The 25512-nt window shown below is 41.8% G+C and overlaps 1 protein-coding gene across 1 annotated transcript in view; it reads right to left on the reverse strand.

The window, feature by feature from the left end:
* Window positions 1-25512, reverse strand: part of kirrel3b (kirre like nephrin family adhesion molecule 3b) — a 61023-nt gene that overhangs the window by 12064 nt on the left and 23447 nt on the right. The window contains exons 4-8 of the mRNA XM_073490490.1: window positions 21620-21770; window positions 11790-11895; window positions 4334-4482; window positions 4031-4158; window positions 3463-3589 (exon numbers count right to left, since the gene is read on the reverse strand). Of these exons, the coding sequence (XP_073346591.1) occupies window positions 3463-3589; window positions 4031-4158; window positions 4334-4482; window positions 11790-11895; window positions 21620-21770 (661 nt within the window). The remainder of the gene's footprint in view (window positions 1-3462; window positions 3590-4030; window positions 4159-4333; window positions 4483-11789; window positions 11896-21619; window positions 21771-25512) is intronic.

Raw genomic sequence — 25512 nt, forward strand, 5'->3', positions numbered from 1 at the left:
TCAGGAATTGGATCTTTGAAGGGAAGCAACTTGTGTATAATGAGGATCGGATTGGTTGGCAATGCATTATAAAGAAAGCTACTGGCAATTTCATGATGCTATCCACAAGAGCATGAAAAGTGCTCTGAAGAGTGCAGATGAACACAACTGAGAGAAATCCTTGACAATATTTATGTCAAAAAATCTCTTTCTTTATTAGCAAGAGTTGAAACTACATCTGCGGTGTGAATCCCTCATTATTTGATCAGGTACGGATAAAGTTGAAACCTACTGATTATTATCAGTGGGCGCTGACCTCTAATGTGATGCCTGTTTATTTATAGACTTCCTTTCCACTTCATTGGATGTACCAAGGATGGTTTCTCAACCATTATGTCCTCCCTGGACAGACAGAGGACACCTTGGAGCTGTTGACCTCAAAGCTGTTGTGCTCCAAAAATCCCGTAATCCTCTGTGAACACGCCTAAACTTCTGAATGAACCTTCCTGATAGAAAACTTTTAGCTGTTTAAACATGGTGAGGAAATATATATGTATATATATGTATATATGTATATATATATATATATATATATATATATATATGACAGGTACAAATAAAGAGAAAAAGTCGGTTCAAAGTCTTGCAGAAAGCCTTGCGGATCATATCTCACTATGCGTGAATTTAGCCGGTCAGATGAAGTGCGCTGCATCTTAAATGCAGTTTTCTCCTTCATTAATTTGCACTTTTCTTTCTTATACGGTGTTATTGCCAGTTTAAAGCAGGCTGGAATGCTAATTAACTAGGCACATAAAGGCTGTCTAGAAAGAGAAACAGCAGGGGAAAAAAAAGATCTATAACAACCCAGCGCTCTGTGGGATATTGTGGGATTCTCAGGCCCTCCCTCTCCCTTACTGTGGTAATGGGCTTTCTCTCCCTAGGCTGCCCGAGAACTGTGCGTGTGTCATTATACATACTGCCTTGCCCAAAGACACACACACACACACACACACACAACCACAAACGGCTGCACAGATCTACTCGTACTCGTGGACACAATAATTAATATGTATTGCGTGAATATATGGTCCTTAAGTATACACAAGCTAAATCCTTCCAAGCATGTCAGATAACTTCTTGCCGGAGTCTGGAAAAAGCCATGCATATATATTGTGTGCCATGTATAAATAATCACACGCATGGACGTGCACCCGCCCGGTCATACATGTGACCACTTGATGGCCACATATGAAATGCTAAGGAGCCTTCCATCCTGAAAATGTTTGACTAGAGTAAGCAATATGTATCCATTAGTGACTTAAACACAAACTGCCTCCCCTGCTAGCTGTTTGATTATAATTAAATTACATTCTTCCCCGGGGAAAGCAGGAATCCTCATGTCTATGTGGTGTGCCACAGTGGGAGCCGGTGACACACAACGGCGGAGAAGAGAGAGATACAGAGGGAATGACAAATTATAAACACATGTAATTTAAATGACGGCATTAAGGAATCTGGGGGGATAACTGCAGGGAAAACAAACAGAAAGAGCAACAATCAAATGTGCAGCAGGCACCGTCGCGTCGTGACACATGCAAAGCGTCGCCTGATATTTACTGTATCACGGCCGTCCCACCCAAAAGCCTGCCCCAGCCGCCGTGTTAGTTATTCACTGTCGGATTTAATTGAGTCCTGCTGACTGTCGGTGATGTTGGACGTATAGGCCGAGGAGAGGTAAGGAGCGCTCGCATTCATCAGCAGTTAGAGACAGTGGCACAGGACAATCAATGAGCCTCGGGAGAGAGCCACACGCGCGCCCGCCACCACTTCAACCGCAGTGTTTGCACTTTCACAAGTTTGACAATCTGATTCGCCTCAAGGATCGGGTAAGAAATGACTCAGGGTTCCTCATGTGGTTTGGGGGGGGGGGAAGCAGATGAATTTCAATTATTCAGAAGGGTAAAAAGGAAGGAGGCTTTTTGAATGTCAAATACCAATTCGTGCAGGGAGGGCGCGACGATGCCAAAGAAGAGAAGACGAATATACACATAAAAAAGACAAGAAGACATCCAGGCCTTGCGTGAATGAAGTCTGCGGAGACTAAATAAACATGCCATTTCAGCTTTGTTGTATGTTTCCCAGTGTGCTCCGAGTTGTTTATGTGTTGTAATCTTTATTAAAACAATCCATCTCCTCTCTCTCATGGCATCATTTTGGAAAGCAGCACAATCTCAGTAGTTACAAGAGCAGGAAAGGGATGGATCAAAATAAACTGGTGCGATGAATATTATGTATTCTGTTTACGTGTAAGGCTGGAGAAAGGATGCCAGCATAGGTTGCTATGAACAGAATGGGAGACAATAGAATTAGTCATGATTTTTCCTTACGCCTCTTTCTGCCTTGATTCCAGCTGAATTCCTGGTTGAGAAGGAGGGGGCTCGCTGCAGTTCATAGAAAGTCACGGTTCTGATCTTGTGCTGGAGGGAATACTGGTATCCCACTCTCTCTGATATGCAAAGCTCGTGTCGGGTTTTGAAAAGAAAATCTTTACACACACTGTTTGCTACTTGATGTATCTTCATCCCCAAATCAGCACCAGTGTTGCTTACAGGCAAACTCTTTTGTTAGCTTTGGAAATGTGCTCCGATACACTGTCAGCATTAACTCGACATCATCTCGCCAGCCTCTTAAAAACCCTCTCTTGTTTTTCTTTCCGTTTTTTTTTTTTTTTTTTTTTTCATATTTGGCCCGGGTTTCTTCAGATGGACAGGGGGAAAATAAGAGACATGTAAATTCCACAACTCTGCCACGCCGAAGCATGCTCCCTGAATATCAAGTACTGATAATGAAGTCATTTGTTTGAGAGTTGCCAGGTCTCCCACCAAGGCTGGTATTCATTAGTCAGTCAGTGCCTCAGAAAAGGCAGCTTCCCTGTGACTCACGCAGAATATAATTAACATTTAAGTACATTTCACCTGTTTTTGAAATGTGTGACCATATCTTGAAAAGACCAATTCTATATTTATTGCTTCATAGACTTAAAGGCTTCACAATGATGAGAGCTGATGAAAAGGGTCTGTTATATCACATTACCTTTGGGGGGAGAATTAATTTGCATGGGCATGCTATGTGCCACATCCTTATGCAGTCTGAGTGTGTGAGTGTATGTCAGGGCTTGTGTTTTGTTTCTATACCTGCCAGGTAAAATTAGCTGCGTCTCCAAGAAACTGCTACACTGAAAAGAAGACTATAGGAGAGAAATAAGGCTGCATATTCTGTTGGAAGTTTCACAGACGGAAGGCTTTTGTAAACCACAGAGGAAGCAGAATACTGACTCCTGTGACAAATTGCTTTCTCCTTGCCGCTGTTGACCCTAGACATCAAGATTCACACTTGTATGTGGATGCATTTGACAACTTTGTGGGTGTGCATCTGTGAGCCTTCTTTGTGTGAAAAACATACAGTATTAGTGATATAGCTCACCGTTGACCGTGAGAGAAACCTCCTTCTCGCCTGCTCCTACACGCGGGACTACGGCACGGCAGACGTATTTGCCAGCATCCTCCTGCCTCACTGACTTCAGCGTCAGGAGGTTCTCGTTGCTGAGAACCTGCGGCGACAGAGTCAAAGATCATCAAATGCAATGACAGCAAATGCACCTTCGCGTCTGACATAGCAACAAGGCAGTGCGATGGGGGAAAAAAGGAAAGGCAGCACATTGAACATTTAATACCTTAAAGGGCACCTCTCCTCAATTATTAAAATCCAATTTAGGGTTTGAGCTCAGTGGAGTAAAGGAGTTGGCTTCGGCCTTTGATGTTGACAAAAGGGAAGGTGAAATGAGTCAGAATTTTGGATCAAATCAACAGATCTCATGTGAGCGCAGGCCACATAGAGGCTGGGACCTTAATGGCCTCAGAATCTCAGGTTTAATAGACTTTTAGGAAAGTCTAGAATACAGGCTTTATTGGAGAAAAGCAGCTTTTGTAAGCCACCGCCGCAGTATGTGACTGTTTATTAAACAGGTAGCAGTGCAGATCAATACACTCACCACCCCAGATCCCCTCTTCATCCACACTATGGTAAGAGAGGGATTTCCTGTCCAGGCGCAGTTGAACACAGCGTCAGATCCAAGATCCACCTGCAAGGACTGAGGCTCGGCTGCCATGCGGGGACCAACTGTTGAAATAAACATCATTAACTGTTAATGATTCATCCATAATCAGGCATCAGCTGTGGTGGTTCGTGGAGCTCGGTGTCAAAATATGCAGCAAAAGTAAAAATCCATAACGGTGCTACATCACGTTGCCGGCACCAATGAAAGACATGCAGTATTGCTGAAGGAGCCACTCACAGTAGACGTCGACGTTGCGGCTGATGTTGGTGCTGCCAAGAGGGTTGGTGACCTCGCAGGAAACAGGCTCTGTAAAGAAGGAGTGGTCCACAATAACCTCATATGTGTCTCCAGAGACCTCCTTGATTATACTTCCTCCTTTGGCCCACCTGGTGAGAGGATTAGAAGACGCAGGAAGGAGAGACGGTGAGAAATGCAAAACTGAAGGAAAAGGGGAAAAGGCATTAAGACAGGTTTTCACACCTCCTTATGTCAATAGCATTCTTTTGTGTGAATAAATCATAATTCTGGGGGCAGGTTTTTCTGTGCTGGCTTCAGCATATTTTTGTGGCAGCCCTCCATGCTGTGACAAGCTCCCTGGCGACTCGGAGCAGACAGCACGTTCTTCATTACGGCAGGCAGAGAGTGCGGCACAGAGTGCCAGCTAAGAAAAACAAATCACAGAATGATAAATGGGTTGCTCCCCCACCTATGAAGACGTTCCTTGACACGTACTGTATTGCAGGCAACAGCTGATGTTAATAAATTGACACGGGATCACATAAAGAACATCTGTTTGTGTTTGTGAGTGATAGCTCCTGTGACAGGGATACAGACACTCCCCACATATTTAGGTGAGACTTTTAGGATGTCAAAAGCGACGGTGCACCGCTCTGCGTGGTGCGGATGGCTCTCTGCTGCTACAACAGACGAGGCCCATTTATAAAAGCGAAGCAAAAGCATCTGCGGATGTCTCAGGTCTCTTTGGGAAGTTTAGACGGTGCTGTGGGACATGCAATGCATCATGCATCTAAACGCTGCCATCCTCCACAATAGAGATGTGGCAGCATGCTGATGTGGCAAATGAAAACAATGACGACGGCGCCGGCGCCTGTCTCCGTTTTATATTCCTGCCAGTACTGAGAGCAGTTTTCACGGGATAGGGACCCCATTTGTTTTCCATGACTAAGCTGGCCCCATGCTTGACTGAAATGCTATCATTTAAATGAGAACAGATTACCTCATTCAATCAGTAAGTGAAGTGAAGCAGAATTCTAATTGGGCTTCATGGGATTTTTCGGTGCTTTTTCTCCAGCAGTAGATCTTTTCGAGTTGTGTTCTTGTGTGACAAGGATACAGCTAAGGGCCCTGCAACACCTGTGTTTCCAAAAATGTTGCAAATAGGGCAGACGGGTGTTTTTGGCCTGTCTGATCTGGTAGTAGAAGTACTTATACAGTATCTGTGTGTGTCAGCGAGTATGAACAGATACATACCCTAGATAGCCTCGGGACAGAATAGAGTTTATCTATAGTTTAAATCAAACTCTTTCAGTAGCAGGATATCATATCCCCCAAGTATTAGCATAGGAAGTCATATGTCTGCTACACATGGGAAGATGAAAAGCATGTGAAAACCATTATGTTAATACCAATATGAATATCATTATGAATGTTTCCGCTGCTGTTTGCATGAAGATGATGATAAAGATGATGATGATGATGACGGTGATATTAATTACACTGGTGATGGCTGTTGAAAACAATAATGACTATGATTAAGGCGATGACAACACTGGTAACGACGATGATGACGGCGATGACAATAATGAAGATGATGATGATGATCATGTTATGAATTACAGCAGTGATGAGTTGGTGCTGGAAACAACACTTGACAAATCAATTTCTCAGTAAGGTTCATTTTGTAACTGTTGCAGAGCTTTCTGTCATATAACATGAGCTTCATCAGCAGATGGAGTTATCCCACTTAGAAGTTCCAATTTTCATTATTTTTCGGAGCACTTTGGGGACTCAAAGTTCATTCTTGCTCTTGAAAACAGCAGCAGACAAAAGAACCTTTCATGATGGTCCATTTTGTGGCTGTCGTGGAGCTTTAGATCACATCACAAGTAGTAAAAAGTGCTCAGAAAAAATTGACGATTGGGCCAGCGCACCCTCACACCTCAATGATCAAATAGATTGATTGTCAGTGATTTCCAAAACGACATCTGTCACTGCTACCAGACGCCAACTGTTGCAGCGCACCAGTGACAGGCATACTAGACCTTTGTTGCACAATCGCAGTTTGGTTAGGTTTAGGAAAAGATTGTGGTTTGGGTTCACATAACTACATAACTTATGTAACTTAACTTTTGTACGTACGCACATTACATACCTAACTTATGTGATGTCAGTTCACTACCTTTCTACTTGCTGTTGACTTTTGGTTTCACACGGGACATGGACAGTGGTCACCATTTATCCTATGGTGGACCCATTCGGTCTTTATACTTCGTCACCTGACTTCCTCCTTTGCTGCCATAATTTTAAAAACATCCACGAGAGTTTGCAATAAATGTAAATATGGGTTGTTATAAGCATAGTCGATCAATATGGTTGGATTATTGATGACAGGCTTACTGGGAAAACCACATCTGATGAAGAGATACTGATGATGGTTATGACAGTTTTGAACGTTACTAAGACAACAAAAATCATGCATATGTACATATAGCAATCAGTATCGGCCAGTTTCCACCTACGCTTCAGCAGCTCATACTGTAGGAGTCGTAACGGGCTGAGCGCAGATGTTTGGGCAGCCGGCTGCTCCCAAGTGGAGGTTGCGGCTGCCAGATTTGGGAGCCCTTGACAGTGTTAGAGCGAGCGGAGACAGAATGCCGTCGTCCTCAGGGAGCATGGGAGCTCTGTTGGGGTGTTGGGCCTTGTCCAAGACTCATGTCTAAACATAGCTGGCCCAGGGTAACACAAACACCTGCATTCCCTTTGGGAGGTTAGAAGGGCCAGCGCAAGCTTACTCAATAGCTGACTCACTTTACACTGCTGTATCCTATTCAGGGATTTGATTCAGCCAAAGGGTGTGAATCCCGTACGCTAGACTGTGTGTGTGTGTGTGTGTGTGCGTCTACATGTGCGTGTGTGTGTGTTTTTGTGCACGCACGGGTCTGTAAGCTAACACTGTTATACAGATAAACAGGTCTGCCGTTAATGGAAGCCAAGGATGAAGGAGACGTGGAAGGGGGGAGAGTTTTGTATTCACTGAATGTGATTAAGGCAATAAAACAGTAACAATTAAATTAGGCAGGTATCTGTGCCATCAGCATCGAGACCCACAGTAAATCAGGCCCCACAGTTATTATCAGCATGGTTAAGCACAGCGCAGTGCAGTTCCATTCTGCTTTACATGCATATTGTAAGTGATGACTGTTGAATTCTCAGTGGAATATAAAATAAATATGCAGGTTTTAGTAATGGCATGCTGTGATTTCGACATGCGCATACATTACCGAGCTAATTTATGTTCTGCCAAGGAATTGAAGTAAACAGATATGAACTTATATGTGTGTACTATCTATTTGAAAACAAAGACAAGTGTCATGTAGGGTATGGCAGTTAACCTGAAAAAAAAAGAGAAAAGGTGGGTATAACCTTGAAAATATACAACTTAATAATTCACTTTTCTGTGGTATTCAGGGGATTTTTTTGTTTTATTTTTACTTCTTTGATATTACATTTTTCTGAACTTTTCAGGGTTATTTGAAAGTTTGAGGTTATTAAATACTTTTATGTGTAGTCTTAACTTTTCAAGGTAATTTCCAACCTGTCAGGGTCTCATTGATTTGTTTGCAGGAACGGTGCACATTAATCTACAATTTTGCAATTATGCTGTCAATTACTGGAACCAATTACATTTCAGGTGTTGCGCCCCGGCACTTATGTTCTTTTAAATAAAGCAAACACACTAAAAGGAGGTTTTACTCCACTATACTTCGTTCTTTCACACATTTTTGGTATGTGTGGCAGCAGCTGATGGAGGCATAACGATGTGGCAAGGGAATAGTAGTCTTGTCCAAAAACAGACAATGGCATGTATCAATTAGCTACCTCCACGGTTTGCAAGGAAAGAAGAGATGGTGATTATAGTGTCAGTCAAAAGCAAACAAACAATCCAGCAGTAGCAACAACACTGAGAGTTTGAGTGTGGGGAGGATTGGGATGTAATTTGCTGCAGTTCCATGCAGAAGGAGGGGGTTTTGTTGTCGCTCTGTGCACGGTTGTATGTGCAGACGAGGGACCTGATTTGCTTTGTTTGTTATTCTTTCTCTTCTCTCTCGTGGGTTCTTGTTTGGATCTGAGGAAACCCTCTGTGTCTTCATCAGAGGGTGGTTGAGTGATTGTGATGTATGCCAGTTCGCCCTCCTACCATTATAAACAGTAATGAAGATGTTCCGACCCACTCGTCTTTCCCTCTCAGAGACTGTTGATCCCCTGAGTGCAAACTGCAACACATGCCCATTACTCTTACTTCATTCACACTTTCAGCACCACTTTTATCTTGCCTTCCAACCCCCGCCTTCACACCTCTAGTCCTCGCCGATCCCCTGACTTCCTGCCTCTGTACTCTCTCCTTGAGCCGTGCTCTGGCAAAGGTTCAGGTATCTGTAGAGATATATCTTATTTCCATTTTCACGTTTAAAGTCAGATTTATTGAACCAGTGTGGCAATCACCAGGGGTTACAGGCAGCAGAAAGCACCATGCTTTCGACTAGTGCCCCTACTATCTTGGGTCTGTGTCTCAAGTGTCCATTGAGTTGGAGGATGGCAAAGTGGCGCAGTGCACATTGGGAATGGATGGCTCTCTTGAGGATAGAAAAGAGGCCATCCGTCTAAGGACTACTCTGTCCTTGTGCCGTATCTGATCTGGGGTAGACGGAGTGTATTAGCACTGAAAAATGGCCCCACACTGCTTGACCAGCTTCCTGCTCTCCTCTGTGATATTGCTCTCTAGAGGGGGAATTTGTGGGGGGCTCTCCCTAGTCGAAGTCTCTCAGGCAAGCATTATGAAGCCTAAAAGTGCGCTGTCTACCATGTCCTGAGCTCCAATGGTGCACGGGAGTCCTGAAGCGCTTGTATAAATTGCAGATAAATCTAAATGGGAGACTGTGAAACTGGAGAACTGGTGGAGAGTATAACCTTGAAGTATCAAAAGTTATTAGTCTGCGCGGATATTATTTAATCCTACAGTGGATTGTGTCAATGACAGAGAAGCAGACAAGCGAGAGAAAGCGAGAGAGAAGAGAAAAGGGAAGAAATAAATTACATAAAGGGAAAGTTCAACCTCCAACCTTTTTTCATTCTGTAGTTTGTCAAAGTAAAAGAAAAAGTCATCTCAACAGGCATTGCATCTCAGCTCTTGATACCCCGGGGAGAGGTCTGATTCTCGCATTGATCCAGTCTCATAACAATAGAGGTGAAATCCCTTTGCAGGTGCAATAGACGTCCTGTCTATGCTCTGCACCTACACAATCAAATAGAAACCTTGTTTTCCACAATATCGCTGCCCTCCCTCCTCCTTTTCTTTTTCAAAAGGGCAGAATCCATCAAAAAGGCAACATCTCTGTTTTGCCACCTGTGAGTGTGTTGTACATCCATTTCATTTCCCAGTACCATTACAAGATTCAGAGCCGGCCAATTCCCTTTGCTATCGATTTCATTCCATTTATTTTTTCGCCGGGTTTTTAAAACCTCCCACACAGAAAAAGCATCTCTTGACAAATCACTTCAGAATTACACTTCTAGATGACCGCGCTAGATTTTATGAGGATAATTACTGTTCATTTTGTTGTTTCATCACAAATACAGGTGTCGTAAGGTAAAATATGAACGCGATTTTAACAAGATTGCAACTAAGAATGTGCCCATTAATAAAGGACAATGGGAGGAAGGCAGCATTAGATATTGCTGAAGAAAAGAAATACATTACACTTATTTCTGTTTTTGGTCAAACTTGACTCAATAAGTGCCAGGTTGTTTCATTTACAACCTTGTTTTCAGTGGGGTTGTGAAGTTAAATTATAAAGGAAGCAGGAAATGGGGCTGCTTTGTGTACTTGAATTCAGCCTTATTAAATCATTTTTACTTTAATTATTTGAATACAAGCCAGTTTTCAAGGACTCTTGTACATATTGGATGATTCTGCAGTGAACAATTTATGTGTAGTGCCAATATTGGGCCAATGCAGGTAGCAGTGTACTGCGGCAAAGTGAAGAGTTGGGGTGTGCAGGCTGGGGTGGTGGATGGGTGTGTAGCGTATCTGACTTTTATTCAGGATAACGCATAGTTTAGCATAAACACATCTTTTCCTAACCTTGATCACACTGTACAGTAGGTGTTGGGCGCAGACAATGTGTATAGAAATATTTCTTGAAATGTTAGCATTTGAAGATTAAAAAGTAAAATTCAAGAGGAAAAACGTCTGATATTGAATATCAGCAGTCTGTGTGGCGATAAGGTTGCTGGAGGGTTAGCTGCAGGATAAAACAGACATCTAAAGAAGTATCGACACACTATATGAAAGGTGCAAAGGTGTTCTGTTTGTGCAACAGCTTCAGAAACCATTGAAATCCTCTGTTGTGTTCGATATCTTTTGCCACAATTTTAAGTGAACTAAAGATACTTTTTTCCAAAAACCTCTACATGACATCTCAACTGAAAAACATGCTCTCTAAACTGTTAGAAATGCATACAGCAAATACAAAATAAATACTGCATGGGGGTCACATATGTTATGCGAGAGTAAAGAGTTATCTTTAAGTTGACTCTTTTGCCACATGTTTTTCAATCTTCCTCTGAGCGAGTCTTGGCCTCTTGGTCTTGTGTCTTCTTGGCCGCTTATTGAGTTTAGTTAACTGACCTATGAGGACTTTGTTTCCATCCCTCCTCAAAATGTTTTCTCCTAAAATCTAATTTTTAGAACATCTGATTCATTAAAAAAAAAATGAAATAACCAAACAACATAATAAATGCATGGGCTTAAACACAAACTTACAGTATGCACTGTAGACCACATCGACCACTACTGCACAACACACACATAAAAGCACCAGCAGAGCCCCTGGGGGGAAACCTGCCTTTCTTCTATATAGTGTGGAGCACAACCTAATCTCAGAAAAGCAGTAATCTTGACAGCTTCATCAGATGTCATGCACATTATGTTTCCATCTTTTCTCCAACACACTGTTGGACATTTAATGTTCAAGGGAGATGATATGACCACGAAGCAAACAACCATGCAACAAAACACTGTATTGCTTTGCTGCAACCCAGTGGAACATGACAAGGTTTCCCAAATGATTTTTCTGAAGTGTATTTTCATTAAATTTTTCAGCATGATGGTGCTCCATTGTTTTTTCTGTTCTTCATTTCAAAATGTGTTGTGGGCAGATAAAATGACATCATGGCATCATATAAAGGTGTCTGGTAATGATTAATGCTATCAATAGTGAAGTGTTAAATTGACCTAATGTGTAAATATATCATCCACAAGCATTAGTGATTACAGACGACCTCATTTAAAGTTAAATGTAGCATCTTTTCTTTCCAGTCTGCGTTACACGATGGTCCGTGTTTCTTGCACTCACGGCGAGCGCTCTAGCAACACTTCTTCTTGCGATCTCACCTGTAGAGCGTGACAGGAGGGTTGGCCTTTGCAGAGCAGTGGAATTTCACAAGGTTGCCCTCCAGAACAGGCTGAGGCTCCACTGAGAGATTGACAAGTGGGAGATCTAAAAAAAACCAAAAACATACAGACAAAAAGACAACCAATTACAGGGCTGGCAACCTCATCAAACATCCTGTTGTGAACTGTGAGCCTGAGACAAACACTATATTGTTGACATTTACTGTGGCTGAATAAGGCTCAGAAAAAAAATATATATATATATGTGGCAGAATTTTTCTGCAGAAAAGACAAAAACAGAAAACACGCAACCTCAAAAGAAAACAGCCAAACACACCTACATGCAAAATAAAGTCTCTGTTTTATTCAGGGATCTACATTTTCCAACTGTTTTTCCTTGTGACCCAAAACTGGAGGCCTTTTATGTAGCTGTACCACACATATAGTACTTCAGGTAAACACGTCTCACTTAAAACCACCAGATAAAAAAGCCTTTTTTATTCGGATTATATTACAATACACCGGTGGAACCGTTGTGACAACTCATCACAGTTTGTGGCAGCATTTTCTTCCCAATAACAGGCAATTACTCCTGAATAATTTGTTATCTCCCGACCACCTACCCAGGGTTTAGGCCCAGTTGTTGAATAACACTCTAGTGTATTTCACAGGTGTGGGAGAGAACATGCTATTTTTACTCTTATATACTCATTAACAATGTTATAGTACGTATTAACAAATCAAAGGAAAACTTGACTTGATAATGAGTTTCAGTAAATAGCAATTTGAAAACAGTGAATAGTCCATAGCTCAAACCACTGCAATTAAAACAATGAGCAACCTCAGTGATACAGTACAATTAAAACAGTTCTTAGAATAACAAGCATAGAGATTATGCAAATTTAATAAACAACTTAATTTATCCTAATTGACAAAGGTGGGATCCTTTTTGAAGATACGTGTTAATTTCCATATCAATCCCGTCCCATGTGAAACAAACAGCTATTTACCACGCAGACTCGGTGAATGAATTTCAAGTAGGTGAAGCTACAGGATTTGTTGGGGGCTGCATTGGCATAGTTTGTTGAGCGTTTCCAATGCAACAAGGGGAAAAAATGATCAAACTGACCTTGCTGACCAGTAGTAACTGTAATTTTAATGGAGAATCAAGTGGATGGAGAGTTCCCCACCTGTACTATTTATGTGTTCTCATTATGAGTAAGCTTTCAAGGAAACCAGACTCCACCCAACACATTGTCCTTCATGAGAGCAATTTTTTGCAGCCTTGATGCTAGAATGTTGGCATGTTCAGGTTACATATGTATGAGCTGATTTTCCATCAGGAGGAGGAGGGGATGGTGGTTAACCTTCATCAGGGCGAGATGGCTGCCAAGCCAGAGACCACTGTTGGAGATGGCATTTCAATTTTATTGAAAATGTATAATTTTTAACGAGATGTCAGGACATTTTCCATCCGTGTTTGTGGGGACACAACCAGGGAAGACAAAACATGATCTTCTCCTAAACGTAACCAAGTGGTTTTGAGCCTAAACCTACCCAGACCGTAAATACAGCGTTGTGAAAATATAGAATTTAAAGGTGCAATATGTAAGAATTTAATTCATACACAAAACATACAAAGGGCAGTATATCACCAGAGTAACCACTAACTGCTGTCAACTGTAGCTGCTATGAGCTAGTTAACTCAGTTAGCTGTGCAGCTAGCTGTCCAGACTGGGAGCTTGGAGCACCATGGAAGTGTTGGTGTTTACACCACTAGCACAGGAGCTTTGGACCAGGATGAGGCTAGCTGGTTAGCATACTACACATGCTTTGCAACAGTACATACACGTCATGGCATCTAATCTAATTTTTCTGCTGTTGATAATTTTAGTGAGGTTTTTAATGTTTTCAACCCACATTCTTACATATTGCACCTTTAAAATTGTTGCAACATATCCATGGTTTACAGAGGCGTACATTGCCAATATTTATTCTGGTAATTGGGTTGGTTTTTCTACACGATGGTCTTATATGTGTGTCTCATCTCATATTAAACACACACTCTACAGTATGTACTATCTCATCTCCAATGCCGAATGTGATTTGAGTTTTTCCATTCATATTTGACCCTAACAACATGAAATAGTGCTAAAAAAAACACCTAAAATTAAAAATAGGATGCCACTTCAAGTGACTCAACCTCCACAGTGCCATAGCCGGTTGCTATTTGTGGTTCCAGTGGCGTGCTGGTAAGGCATCATGGGCAGTAGATTAGTCACATGGAGTGAAGAGCTGGTTCTGAGTTTGATGCTGGTGCAGCCATCTGTTTCAAAGGTGCACTCATGCTATCTGCGCTGTGTTCAATAACACTAATGTACTAGCTAGGGACTGTGTGGTGGGGCCTGGAGATCCACACAGAATTAAAGAAGCGCACAAACACTGCTGCAGTGAAGCCAAACAACACTGTGTACAGCTATGTCATTCTGTGTGTGTATGTGTGTGTGTGTGTGTGTGTGGGCATGAAGTGTGGGGAAACTGCTTTTTACCCTGTGGCTGCGCAGATGCTCTGGGCTGGCTCAGCTGCCACAAAGCCCCAGAGAGGGGGGTGGTCCAGGTGCCATATTCCTCCCAGCTCTCTCTCTCTCTCACACACACGTACCATATTCCCCATCAGCAGACTTATTTCCCTCATAGACAGTTGCCCCCCCCCACCCCCACCGACCACTCTACCACCTTCAAATCCGTGAGCTCCACCTGTGCCAGTTCTCCCCAGGCCAGTAAAGCAAACAACAACATTGTGGACCCTGGAACAATGAAAGGCCCAGCGAACCAGCAAGTGTCTCCAGGTACTGATAAGACAACTGTGTGTTTGCAAGAGTAAGCACATGTTTGGGGGGGGGGGCGGGGCGTGGTATCTGTGCATACGAAAGGGCATGTGGGTGTGTGTGAGATTATAAAACGGGAAAACTATCCACGCCTAGAGCGCCACTGTTAACTGCCCAGTAGGTGTTTTTAGCATCCCGAGCAGTTAATTGTGTGGACAAATATGTGGGTAGAGGGAACCTCAGAGGCAAAATGACAGATGTGGCAATGGTGAAGGTGGTAATAAAAATCCAACAAGAAGCTGGAGAGTAAAAAGAAAAGCAGACACAAGAAGAGCGCGTGGGAGAAGTCTCTGTCTGTGCTAATAGACACAGAAGCTAATTGTAGAAGCTGATTCACAAGCCTTTCTCACTAAAAGTGTTCCTATAATGTACTTTTCAATCATGCCAACCTTTTTCTCTAGTCTCGCCGCCAAGAGACTTCTAAGGACACAAATGCTCATTACTGTCAACCTGCCGACTAATTAATGTTCTATTCAAATTGATTGAAGCCTAAAAAGTGACCCGCCCCTTAAAAAGACCTCAGTCCCTCTCAGCGAAAGGTAAAGGCCTGATGACTTTACATCTATTTCGAAGTCAGGCAAGCAGTTTTGTTTTATAGTTTCAACTCCCCAAAGAACCACAAGGAAAGACAGCCATGGGAGCAAAGGCAACCAAATGTCCTCCAGCAAAGGCCTCGTGTGTGAATCAGGGACTGACACATCTTTAGCCTTTGACCCGTCAGATATGACAGACATCTGCCTAATAACAAAGTCCAGTTTCCACTTTGATGTATAAATGCATGAGTTGCTAGGCAAATGCATTTGAGGTGTCTTGTGACAGCACATCAATATGCAAGACTGTTAATTCCTCAGATTTGTCAAGAGAGTAGTGGTGAGGAACAGAGGAGGAGGAGGAGGAGGGCTGGATGGATAGAGGGGGATAGTGGGACTGATGGGAGCTCCAGTGAAAACAACAGGATGAATGGGCGGGGTAGTGTTATAGTTGGCCGACAGCTTTTGATCGGTTAGTTCAAAGTGGAGACCAGATGGTGTTTTTGGAACAATCTTCCAACTTCTCTCTGTTTCCTGGAGATAGTGCCAACACAAATTGTTTTTCCCTTTTCTTAAAGCTCAATTTCCAATCTCTCCGGGTCACTGTAGACAGCTGTTCTCCAGTAGGACCAGCCTCCAACTCCAGGAGTGTCGGCTGCCTCTGAAGGATGGGGAAGCTGTTCGTGGGCCGTCCGATTGTGGCTTGTAGCCTTAGCAATATGGTCGCACTCGTCGTGTGGCGGGCTGAGAGGAATACTTGAGGGGTGAACAGACTGGAGGAGAACCTGTGGTAGCATATTGATTAAGAGATACAAAAAAATTCAACCGTGTAACAGTGAAGAATTTAGTATGTTTAATCAAGGCAGATGTTCTGCAATTCATACAGCTGCTTAAATGAGGTGTGCTGCATTCCACGTAGCACCTCTGCAAGTGTCTAAACGTGTGCAGGAGCATCAAAGTTTTGTTACTGATTCAAATGATAGTGTTCAAATACTCAGAGCACTGGAAGTATGATATTTAGAAATGTCTGCAAGCAGCCAAAAATATAAAACCACATGAGATAATTCAGTTTTGCGGCATCATTATAACTTAATCTAATGTACACAAAAATGTGCTTTTTATTGCCCCCGTATCCTCTTTCCCTCTCACTTTTAAATTCCTCCTTCTGTCATCTGCCTTCAGATGAATTTCCCATTATCTGCTTGATTAAGCAGGGAGAGCATGTAGCTGCTACCAAAAACAAATCCTCCCCAATTGCACATCTGCATGTTCTTTATTAATTAGTCTCAACAAATGGCATTCATTTTCCTCCCACATGGCTCAGCTTGTTTGCAATGCAAACACACGGAGAACCTTGGCTTTGCTCGTCCCCAGCGCATTCATTTCCGACTACTTGCTTGAAAGAGTGAGTTTCTATGTGGGGCAAAGCTCTGCAGATATCCAGCTGGACTAGAAAATATTTGAGGAATATTTTAAGTTGTGTGATGAATGGGATTCGCGGGACATGAAACTGTGGCATCAGAATCATATTCCATCGCAGTGGTTTTACGTCGGGGGGTAGGGGAGTAGACTGATTTAAGTCCAAAGGGCATAATACAAGTTAAGTCATGCTGCCGGAGAAAACAGCATCAGGGGGTAGCCACCCCTCTGCTATCAAATAATTACAGTCTGCTAATGGACTGGTTTGGACAACTGAAGTCAGCAGTCTATCCAGGGTTCTGAATAACCTCTGTTGGCTCTAAATCCCCCTCATTTTGGCAACATCACCAGGACATACTGTATTTAGATGCTAATTTGTCTAACCCTAGGTCAGATAACTCTATATGAACTTCTGTGGGAATGAAAATGCTGAGGTGGATGTAAATCATGAGCATTAAAGTGATGATAAAAGAAAATACCGTTGTGAAATGCATTGGATTTTAGGCTGGTTTAAGCTGTCGAGCAATGTGCCGGGCTGTGTTCAGATTACTCTCATTTGGTTTGCTATAAGGACGGAGCAGAGACAGAAAGGGCGACTAAGCTTAGAGGTGAGCAGAATACGGAATGTTGAGAAGGGCAGCAAACTCAGAAGATTTTAATTACTTTTGTTGCCATTAATATTATCTCACTAATACGGTCAATGAGAAAACTCTGGGCAAAAAAAATAAATGAGACTTTTTAATTCTTAACATTGGGACTTACATACAAAGAGACATGAAGTAAGAACGACCAGCATTTATGCAGAGAGTGTAAATGCTCAGTGGACATTATTCAACAGCTTCAGGGGATACACCAGCATTTGGAGAAAGCTACTTATTTGCTGTAGATGAGAGCATCAATATCAATTTAATCTCTGTGCGTTCAATACACAGCCAGCACGCAGGGTGTCAGAGAAATATTTGCAATGCATTAACCTTGTACTCAATAGCTGTCAACTCATAATCTTCGACTTCTTGTTAGGAAAAGGAAATTAAAATAATAAAAAAAGAAAAAGTTGAAGCTCATACATCTGACTATCCACAAATGTTTCTTCCCCAAGACTGCATGCTTTAAATTCATCGCAAAGTGTGATTATTTTTTTTAGCGAGGCTATTGGAGGTCGTTAGGTCACACTTTCCACTTCTGACTTCATACCCCTGCCAAAAAATGAGGAAAAAGTTTTACCCAAAGATCAAAGAGACTTTTAGGCCAGCAAATTCTAATATAACTCGGTCAGATCTCGGAAGGACAGAAGTGGTTGCAGTGTGCAGTCTAGCTTCAGTGACTTACTGTATCCGACCCTCACCAGGGTCCCACTTAGACTAAGAGCAACTGTTCACCGGGGAATGCCATTAATCCCTCCATCTTTGTTAAGGGACTGCGGTGCATTGCAGCACCACTGAAACGCACACAAGTCCACGAGACGCAAAGGACTATGGGATGGAATTTATTATGTGCAGTAAACAGGAAAACCAAATAAGACCATTGTCCTATATCTGTGGAGAAATTAATCCTTGAATTTTAGCATCAATCTATGTATTAATTATCATTTTTTTCATCTTTTCCTTGAAAACTGACACTGCCCTTTTTAATCCTCTACCAAAACATAGATTTGCATGAGTCGATTCATTTCATTTATATTTCACATTACAAATTTAGTCTCTAGCTCTGGCGAGTAGCTCTTCATATGTGGATGACAATGTTTAATTTTTAGCATGTATTCATACAGTATGTAGCAGGTATTATCTGGGTACAGATGATGACACGAAAAACACTGATTTAAATCAGAGACCTCCGAAATTCTTCAGGCTTTTGAATTTTCCAGTTTTAATATTCCCTAATGACATTTTGTCTGCACAAGCAACACCAACGATGACTTCATTGGCATGCCCATCTTGAGTAAAGCACGTAGATGCACAGATGGGAGCACATTATTCACAGAACATACAGTATGTTGATAGCAACAAACCATGTTATTAGTATGCCACAATTCCTCTCTCCAGTTGCTTTGACGATGCTCTGCTTTGATGGGCATGAATTACGGCCCCAACTACCGTATCATCCACGGCTGAAAGCTTGAGATGGTGCCTATTACGGAATATGAGAACATCCGCATTTCTGAGTGATGAGTACCAAAAACACTTCAAAGCCACAGGGGAAATTTGGTAATGTTTGATGATCTCCAACTTTACAAGGACCAATTCCTGCTGAATGTGTTGTATAACAGCGCTGGCCTGGCTACATATTTCTTCTCCGAGCATTCAACACTGCCAGCAATTATGAAGCCCTATTGTTAAATCCTGACGTATGACTTGCTGTAGAATAGAAGGGACACCCAAGTGCTATTGTAAAGAAGAGATGGTCAAGTATTACATTTCTTTCTCAAGCTGACACCGAGCGCCTGAAGGAACCATTGCTTTGATAGGTAGGGTGATGGCTTACACCTCCTCCGAAAAAGGCTCACTAAGAAAGGTGTATTGTGAGCAGAAGAAATAGGTAAGGTTTCTGTTTCTTCTGCTTTAAAAAGGATATACACATTCTCCTGTCGGGCCTTTTTCTATTGCTTTTTCTACTGACTCTGTACAATGTTAGGATACTTTTCTGTTTATTATTGTGTTTTAATCATTATTGAGTAAGTGACAAAGAAACGAGAAATGAGTAGTGAGCACAAGTAATGTTAGCCCAAATTACGACCAAATAATTTTTGTGAGAGAACAGCTATGACAGTACAAGGTCAGGGTTTTTTTGTTTGTTTTGAGCTGTTATTGTTAACAGGAATAAAGGATTGAAATGAAAATGAAATCTTCCAGGATCATTTCATTAGCCTTTTTGGACTTGGAGTTATCAGGTCAATCAGTGCTATCCAGTTCACCCTCTATGTTATGTGATGCCCCATGTTGCTGAAACTTTGCTGGCCATCTGGGGACAATTTCCTTCGGATACACTTAGAAATGATTGAATTATCCAGACTGTCTGATTTGCTTCAGCCTGGCCCTGAGATCCTTTAAAGACTCAGGGCACAGCTTTGTGTGCTGCCTTGTCTGTGTGACAAAAGCATCTTCCCATCAATAGTTACAAAGCTGTCTGGTCCTTAAAGGGGTGGAGGTCAAGTCTCATCTGCCACTCTTCCCCTTGCCAGTGTCCCATCATTTATTTATCCGCCACCTGCTTTTATTGTTCCGGAAAGACTTGGTGCTACTCTCTAGTCACCTTTTTTGCAACACACTGTGGATGCATATTTAATTGGTTTCCAGATTTCCAACCTCATAATACCCTATTTTCACAATGCTATCATAGTAATTGGAATTTTATCAGTTGCAAAAGTAGATATTAACATGAGTAATTGCAGGAAACACAGCTCTGAATACCTTTGTTTACAAGATAAAATACATAAAATGCAGCTGTAATTTGAATACAAAAGCATATCTCTACAGCAGATATGTATTTACTGTATGTATTCAGTGTATTGCACGTGTCTGCAGAACACTTCACAGCTCAGTGTTTTTACTCAAAGCGCAGCATCGGTGCACATTTGCACCGAAGCAAATATTTTTGTTTAAAAAACATGTGGTATTTCAGGTGCTGCGGTTGAGCCAGGAGCCTCGTAATCGAATTAGGCAGCATTGAAATTAAGCAAATTGATACCCAACACGAATGAATCAAAGTTCAATTACAGCATGTTTCATTCCAGGAGCAGCTTAATTTGGAAGTGGATCTTAGCAAAAAAAAACTCCGGAGGCTCTGCTGAACCGTGCTGAACACTTTACCTGTCAAGTCTGAGGGGGAGGGCGGGAGTGAGAGGGAGAGAGGGAGGGAGGGAGGTAAACGTGAGGCTAAGCCTTGTGGGAGACAATTTGAATCTCGACAATTAGTCTCTGCTGTCGCTCAGTTTGATCTCACACTGTGAAAAATGTTGTCAGGAGCTTTAATTGTGTAAAGAGCACATTTTGGAATGCTAATTAGAAATCTGCTGCACTCATTTTTCAGGGTTAAATCGTATATTCAGAGGCGAGGATGATGCTATGATGGTGAGCATTTATCACAGACGCATCATTATACATGGTGACAAATCAGTTTACATGTGGGCAGACTTCCCTCTCAGACTGCATGACAATAAAAATGACGAGGACAAACTGCAAGGGTTGCAAACACCAACAACTGTTAATCATTTTCACTCCCGCGCCTGAGTTGGCCTGATCGTGCCGTGCCCGCTCTCGCCATGCTCGCCTCTTGTGGTGTACATAATGAAAAGAATGGAGCCGTCAGTCATATTGGCTCTCTAAATAGCATTTTCTGCTTTATTAGTCATACTTAATGGTGTTGAAGGGGCTGTGAGTGATGCAGAATCCCTTTGTTCAAAGCCCTTCTCTTACTGTGAACGGTTCTTGATCGAAAAAAGATTCCCTGACAATTGAGGCTGAATGTGTTTTACACGCTGGGCTTACTTTGCCTATTTTAGAGGGGAATTGTGCATGCTCTCATCAAAAAGATTGATGGCGTGAGCAAGGAAATAAAAGAGGTGGAGACAGTGTAGTGCCACAGCAGGCAGGTAGTCGGACCAAAAAAAGACAATCCCATTCATTTTGGACGGACAGCTCCTTTGATATTTCATCATAGCGAACAAAAAAAAAAGTGATGCATCATCAATCTATCCACCCACCTACATGGTATGAAAGCAAAAAGGAAACCAATTATAAATATCCATCAGAGCCTAAAATGAATCCGAGATGTTTACAGAGTGTCAGTCACGTATGCCTGTCTGACAGTTTCACGCCTCTACATGTGAGAAATACCTCAAATACAGAGTAATGCATGTCAAACGCAGACTTTCCCCCTCCCCATCTGTACTGATCGCAAACCAAGGGACTTCAAAAAGACAATAACTTAAACAAAAACATCAAGAGTAAGAGAGCAATGTGAGACACAGACAGAGAGGGAGGAGTGGGAGGCTTACGCTGGATGTCGATCGTGACACTGGTCTCCTTGCCGTTGGGGACCGCCTTGTTGGAGGCCTTACAGATGATCTGCTGACCCGTCTCGATGTTGGAAGGCGATAGGTAGAGCGTGCTCACGGTGCTTTCTCTCCTGCCATCCCGGAGCAAGGTCTGCAAAGAGTGAAGGAAAGTTGAATCCATAGCAAGCGTGGTTGGCTGATCTGATCGGATTGCCAGGCTGGAACCTTGGCGATTGAGTTTTCATAATCAATAAAGAGAATCTCAAACTATTTTGGTTTTGGGCGGTAAACTCTAATACTGTACACCCAAATTTTAGAGTCAAAAACATATTGGATTGTATCTTTAGCAGCTCAGATTCAAGGTTTCAAGAATGTTTAAATGATATCCAAACAGACAAGCTTTGATGGAGAAGGTATAAAACTGTGAGGAAAAATTCATGAATACACACATGTCGTCCCTCAGGGGACCAGAGGCAAACCATCAGAACACCCCAGCCTGTAGTTTTACTGCAAAGCTGACTGAAATGAAAAAATAAAAAAATGTAGCAATATGTTTTTTGAGCCTCTTTTTGTGTGTCTGGAGAGCTGCGCTCTAGTGCATGGCTTGTCATACTCCACAAAGGAAATCAATCTTCTTTTCAGCGCTCATCCTCTGAGCCCTACATTGTGGAAGCCATCTGGAATCGGTTGGTAGCGCTCAGTAGCTCTCACTCTCCCTAAAACGCTCAGGGGAGGGCTCCAGGAGTCTATGTTAACCAATGCGGCCCAGAACAAAGTCACTGACTAGAACAAATTGCGTGGGCAACAGGGCACAGTGTGGTCAACCACAAAGTCAAGATGCATTTCCCTGCCATCTCTTTAAAGGGGGCTCACTGTTGCTTTGTGTTTTTGAAGGAAATAGGACCGCGCTATAGTGAAGTACATCAAACATTTTCTTTATATAGAAGCAGAACCTCTATGTTGACCAGAGGGAGCTGGCAGGAGACTCGCTTTACTGAGCTGCTACCTTTGGATTAGCCTCACAAATGTGTGGATTGCTTCCATGGATTTTTCCTTTATTTGGATTCTTAAAGCACATCATACAGCAAGAATAATAGTCACACCAATTTAATTCAATCCGCGAACAAATACTTCTTCCAGTTGTTACGGCTCTTTGCTAAATGTACAAAAGGTCTGAATTTAAAACAAAAGTTCCAAAAAGGAACAAAAGGTACGTGGAGGTGTCATGACTGAAACTTAGCCAGGTACTTAACACTATATTAAAGTGTCCTAAGCAGCATATATATTTCAACTACCATAATCACTACCCATTAATCAGTAGCTGAGTCAAACTGGAGCTCATTGTCGATGTACAAACCATAGTAATTATCTCCTCATTTCTCTACTTCAATGCAAGGGTTTCTTTTTAATAAAACTCTAAGTATGTGCTCTCCTTCTCATTTAAGCATAGCTTATTCTGAATAATTAAAATGTCATTGAACTTGTTAAAATCAGGCAGACATCTCTATAGAAATCTTTTTGTCTAACCACTTTATAGTTCGAGTACTTCAAGGTTCCTCTCTTGAAACCCTCCGTATTGTTGGATTGAAGATAAACAAGGGTTTTTTTTCTGAGCCTTTTCATAAGTATAAGGATATTATAGATGCCATACATGTTTCTGTGAAGTCCATTTGTATGTGAAGAACCATGTGATGGAATTCATAGTTGTGCGTGAGTCACTTCCAAAGCAGAACACATTAGCTGTCAGACGCGGGATATGTCAATGTAATATCCCTTCTGACACAATCAGGATTGTTTCCCTCGTCGCTCTGGACCTGTCTGAAGTCATTAATCTTAGAAAGGGGGTTAGCTGGCTGCTGCATTGAATTCAACACCATGCCACATTACAAATTGATAAATTTTCATATCACTGCCTAGAGCCTATGTAGGGAATATTTTTAACCATGCTAGGAGAGGAATGGCAAAGAGTAACAAGATTGAGATGGAAAGCTTTGCTTTTTTCATGTATATTTAAAGCTGCAGCTGTTGATTTCTGACCACTAGAGGGTAAAGGAGACAAAGAAACACAAAACAACGAGCCAAACAAATGCTTATCAAGTTGTGAAATGTGTTAGCAAGCAGAGGAGAAACAAGGGGGCTCTTTTTTTGGCAACCTGTTGAATTCAGGCTTAATATCTGCAGACATGGGCTGTGCTTGTACAACTTCTCTCTGACATCCACCACGTTTTGTATTACTTTGTGGGGGTACTTATTTTCAGTGTGCCTTTAACATATCTTCAGCTCCGCAGCCACAACAACAACAACTAATCAAGCTTAAAGGTCAAATTTGTAAGACAGTTGATTGTTGAGTCTCGCTTTGGGTCGGTGGCTGGTCTGACCTACTGACCAAGAGCGTCAGTATCTGAAGAGTTGGAATGAGACTCAAGAATAAACTATCTTACAAATCAGACCTTTGACTCAAAGCTGTAACTGTCAAGCCAAACTTTAACTTAACAAGAAGGTGACCTGCCAGTAGAGGTGACCAGCCAGTGGCTTCAGAAAGCCCAGCCATCTGGATTATCTACTAATTAAAAAAACAGCTGAACCAAATGGATTATCTGCTAAATAAAACTTGATGTGCTGCCAGCTAAGCTCATTTACTGATAACCCTAAACCTTCACTGTGTTTACCTTGAACCTGCGTTCTACCTGTATTCATGTTAATGGTGCCATTAATCCATGTATGAACATTTTAAATGTATTTGGCCCTCCACATGCACACCAAATGCACCACCGTGTTTTCTAATGTTTAAAAAGGCAGACTGTCTGTGAGATTTTTAATGGATGGATGATCATGAATACCAGTGGATTAACTATAAAAGTTTGGATTTAATTTAATTTTTTTCAAGCCAGGATCAAAAGTTTTTGTATTTCTCTCTGAATTTCTTTTATAAAAGCAAAGTCAAAACATATTTGCCAAACAGACTACAATAGATAGGATGTTGTTACTCAACTGCAGCGGAGTCTGAAAACCAACACATTGAAAATTTGGGCATTGAGTCAAGTTTAGTTAAAAGCGCTCCATCATTTTTTTTAGGTGTTAGTCACATTATGTTTGATGGCAGCAACTGTGATTTTAGTTAACTGTCACCGCAAAAAAAAGAACCTTCTGGTGTTGTGCATGTAGGGAGAAGTCAGTCTATGACCAACCAGTGAACTATACAGCCAAACGATTTTCTGTCAGAGTTAGCTCACTACTTAATAAAAACCACATGCATAAATGCTAATAATAAAAAGTACGTCACTGCTAATGGAAGACATGTTCTATGAGAACAGTAGTCTATGAATTACCACTAGCAGATAACAGACTACCAATACTGCATCATAGAAAGGTGTAGGACCGAGGTGAAAGGGGGATCTCATGTGAGGAGGGCCCACAAAGACAGTAGAGTGAAAAGCCATGGGTGCCACATAGAAATGCCCATATATATAAAGGGGCCTGGATTTTTTTGTGCTATACCCCTATATGTACCTTCTCTCTTGTGAATATTACAATTACATAAAACAGACCATTGTATATTATTTTGCATTTTAATTTCATTATAAAGCATGCAGTCTCAGATTTACCATGAATTATCTAATTTGGTCAATATATAAGTTGATATAAAACAATAAGACGTGCCTATTACTCATCTTTTATGAGTATTTGATTCAAACCCTCAAGTCATCTCAAGCATGAATCTAAAACATTAAGTCAGAAATGAAAATGACCCACTGAGACCTGGCAAGCATGCAGGGAATGCCTTGATTGGGTCAGTAATGGGGAATGTAGTGGAGAGAAGCCTCCAGGGGATGGTACTGAATTTACCAAGTAAGCAAAAGATTATAATTTATACATCATTAATATTCTGGCAC

Source organism: Pagrus major, chromosome 2, assembly GCF_040436345.1.
Source record: "Pagrus major chromosome 2, Pma_NU_1.0".
In the NCBI taxonomy this organism is placed as follows: domain Eukaryota; kingdom Metazoa; phylum Chordata; class Actinopteri; order Spariformes; family Sparidae; genus Pagrus; species Pagrus major.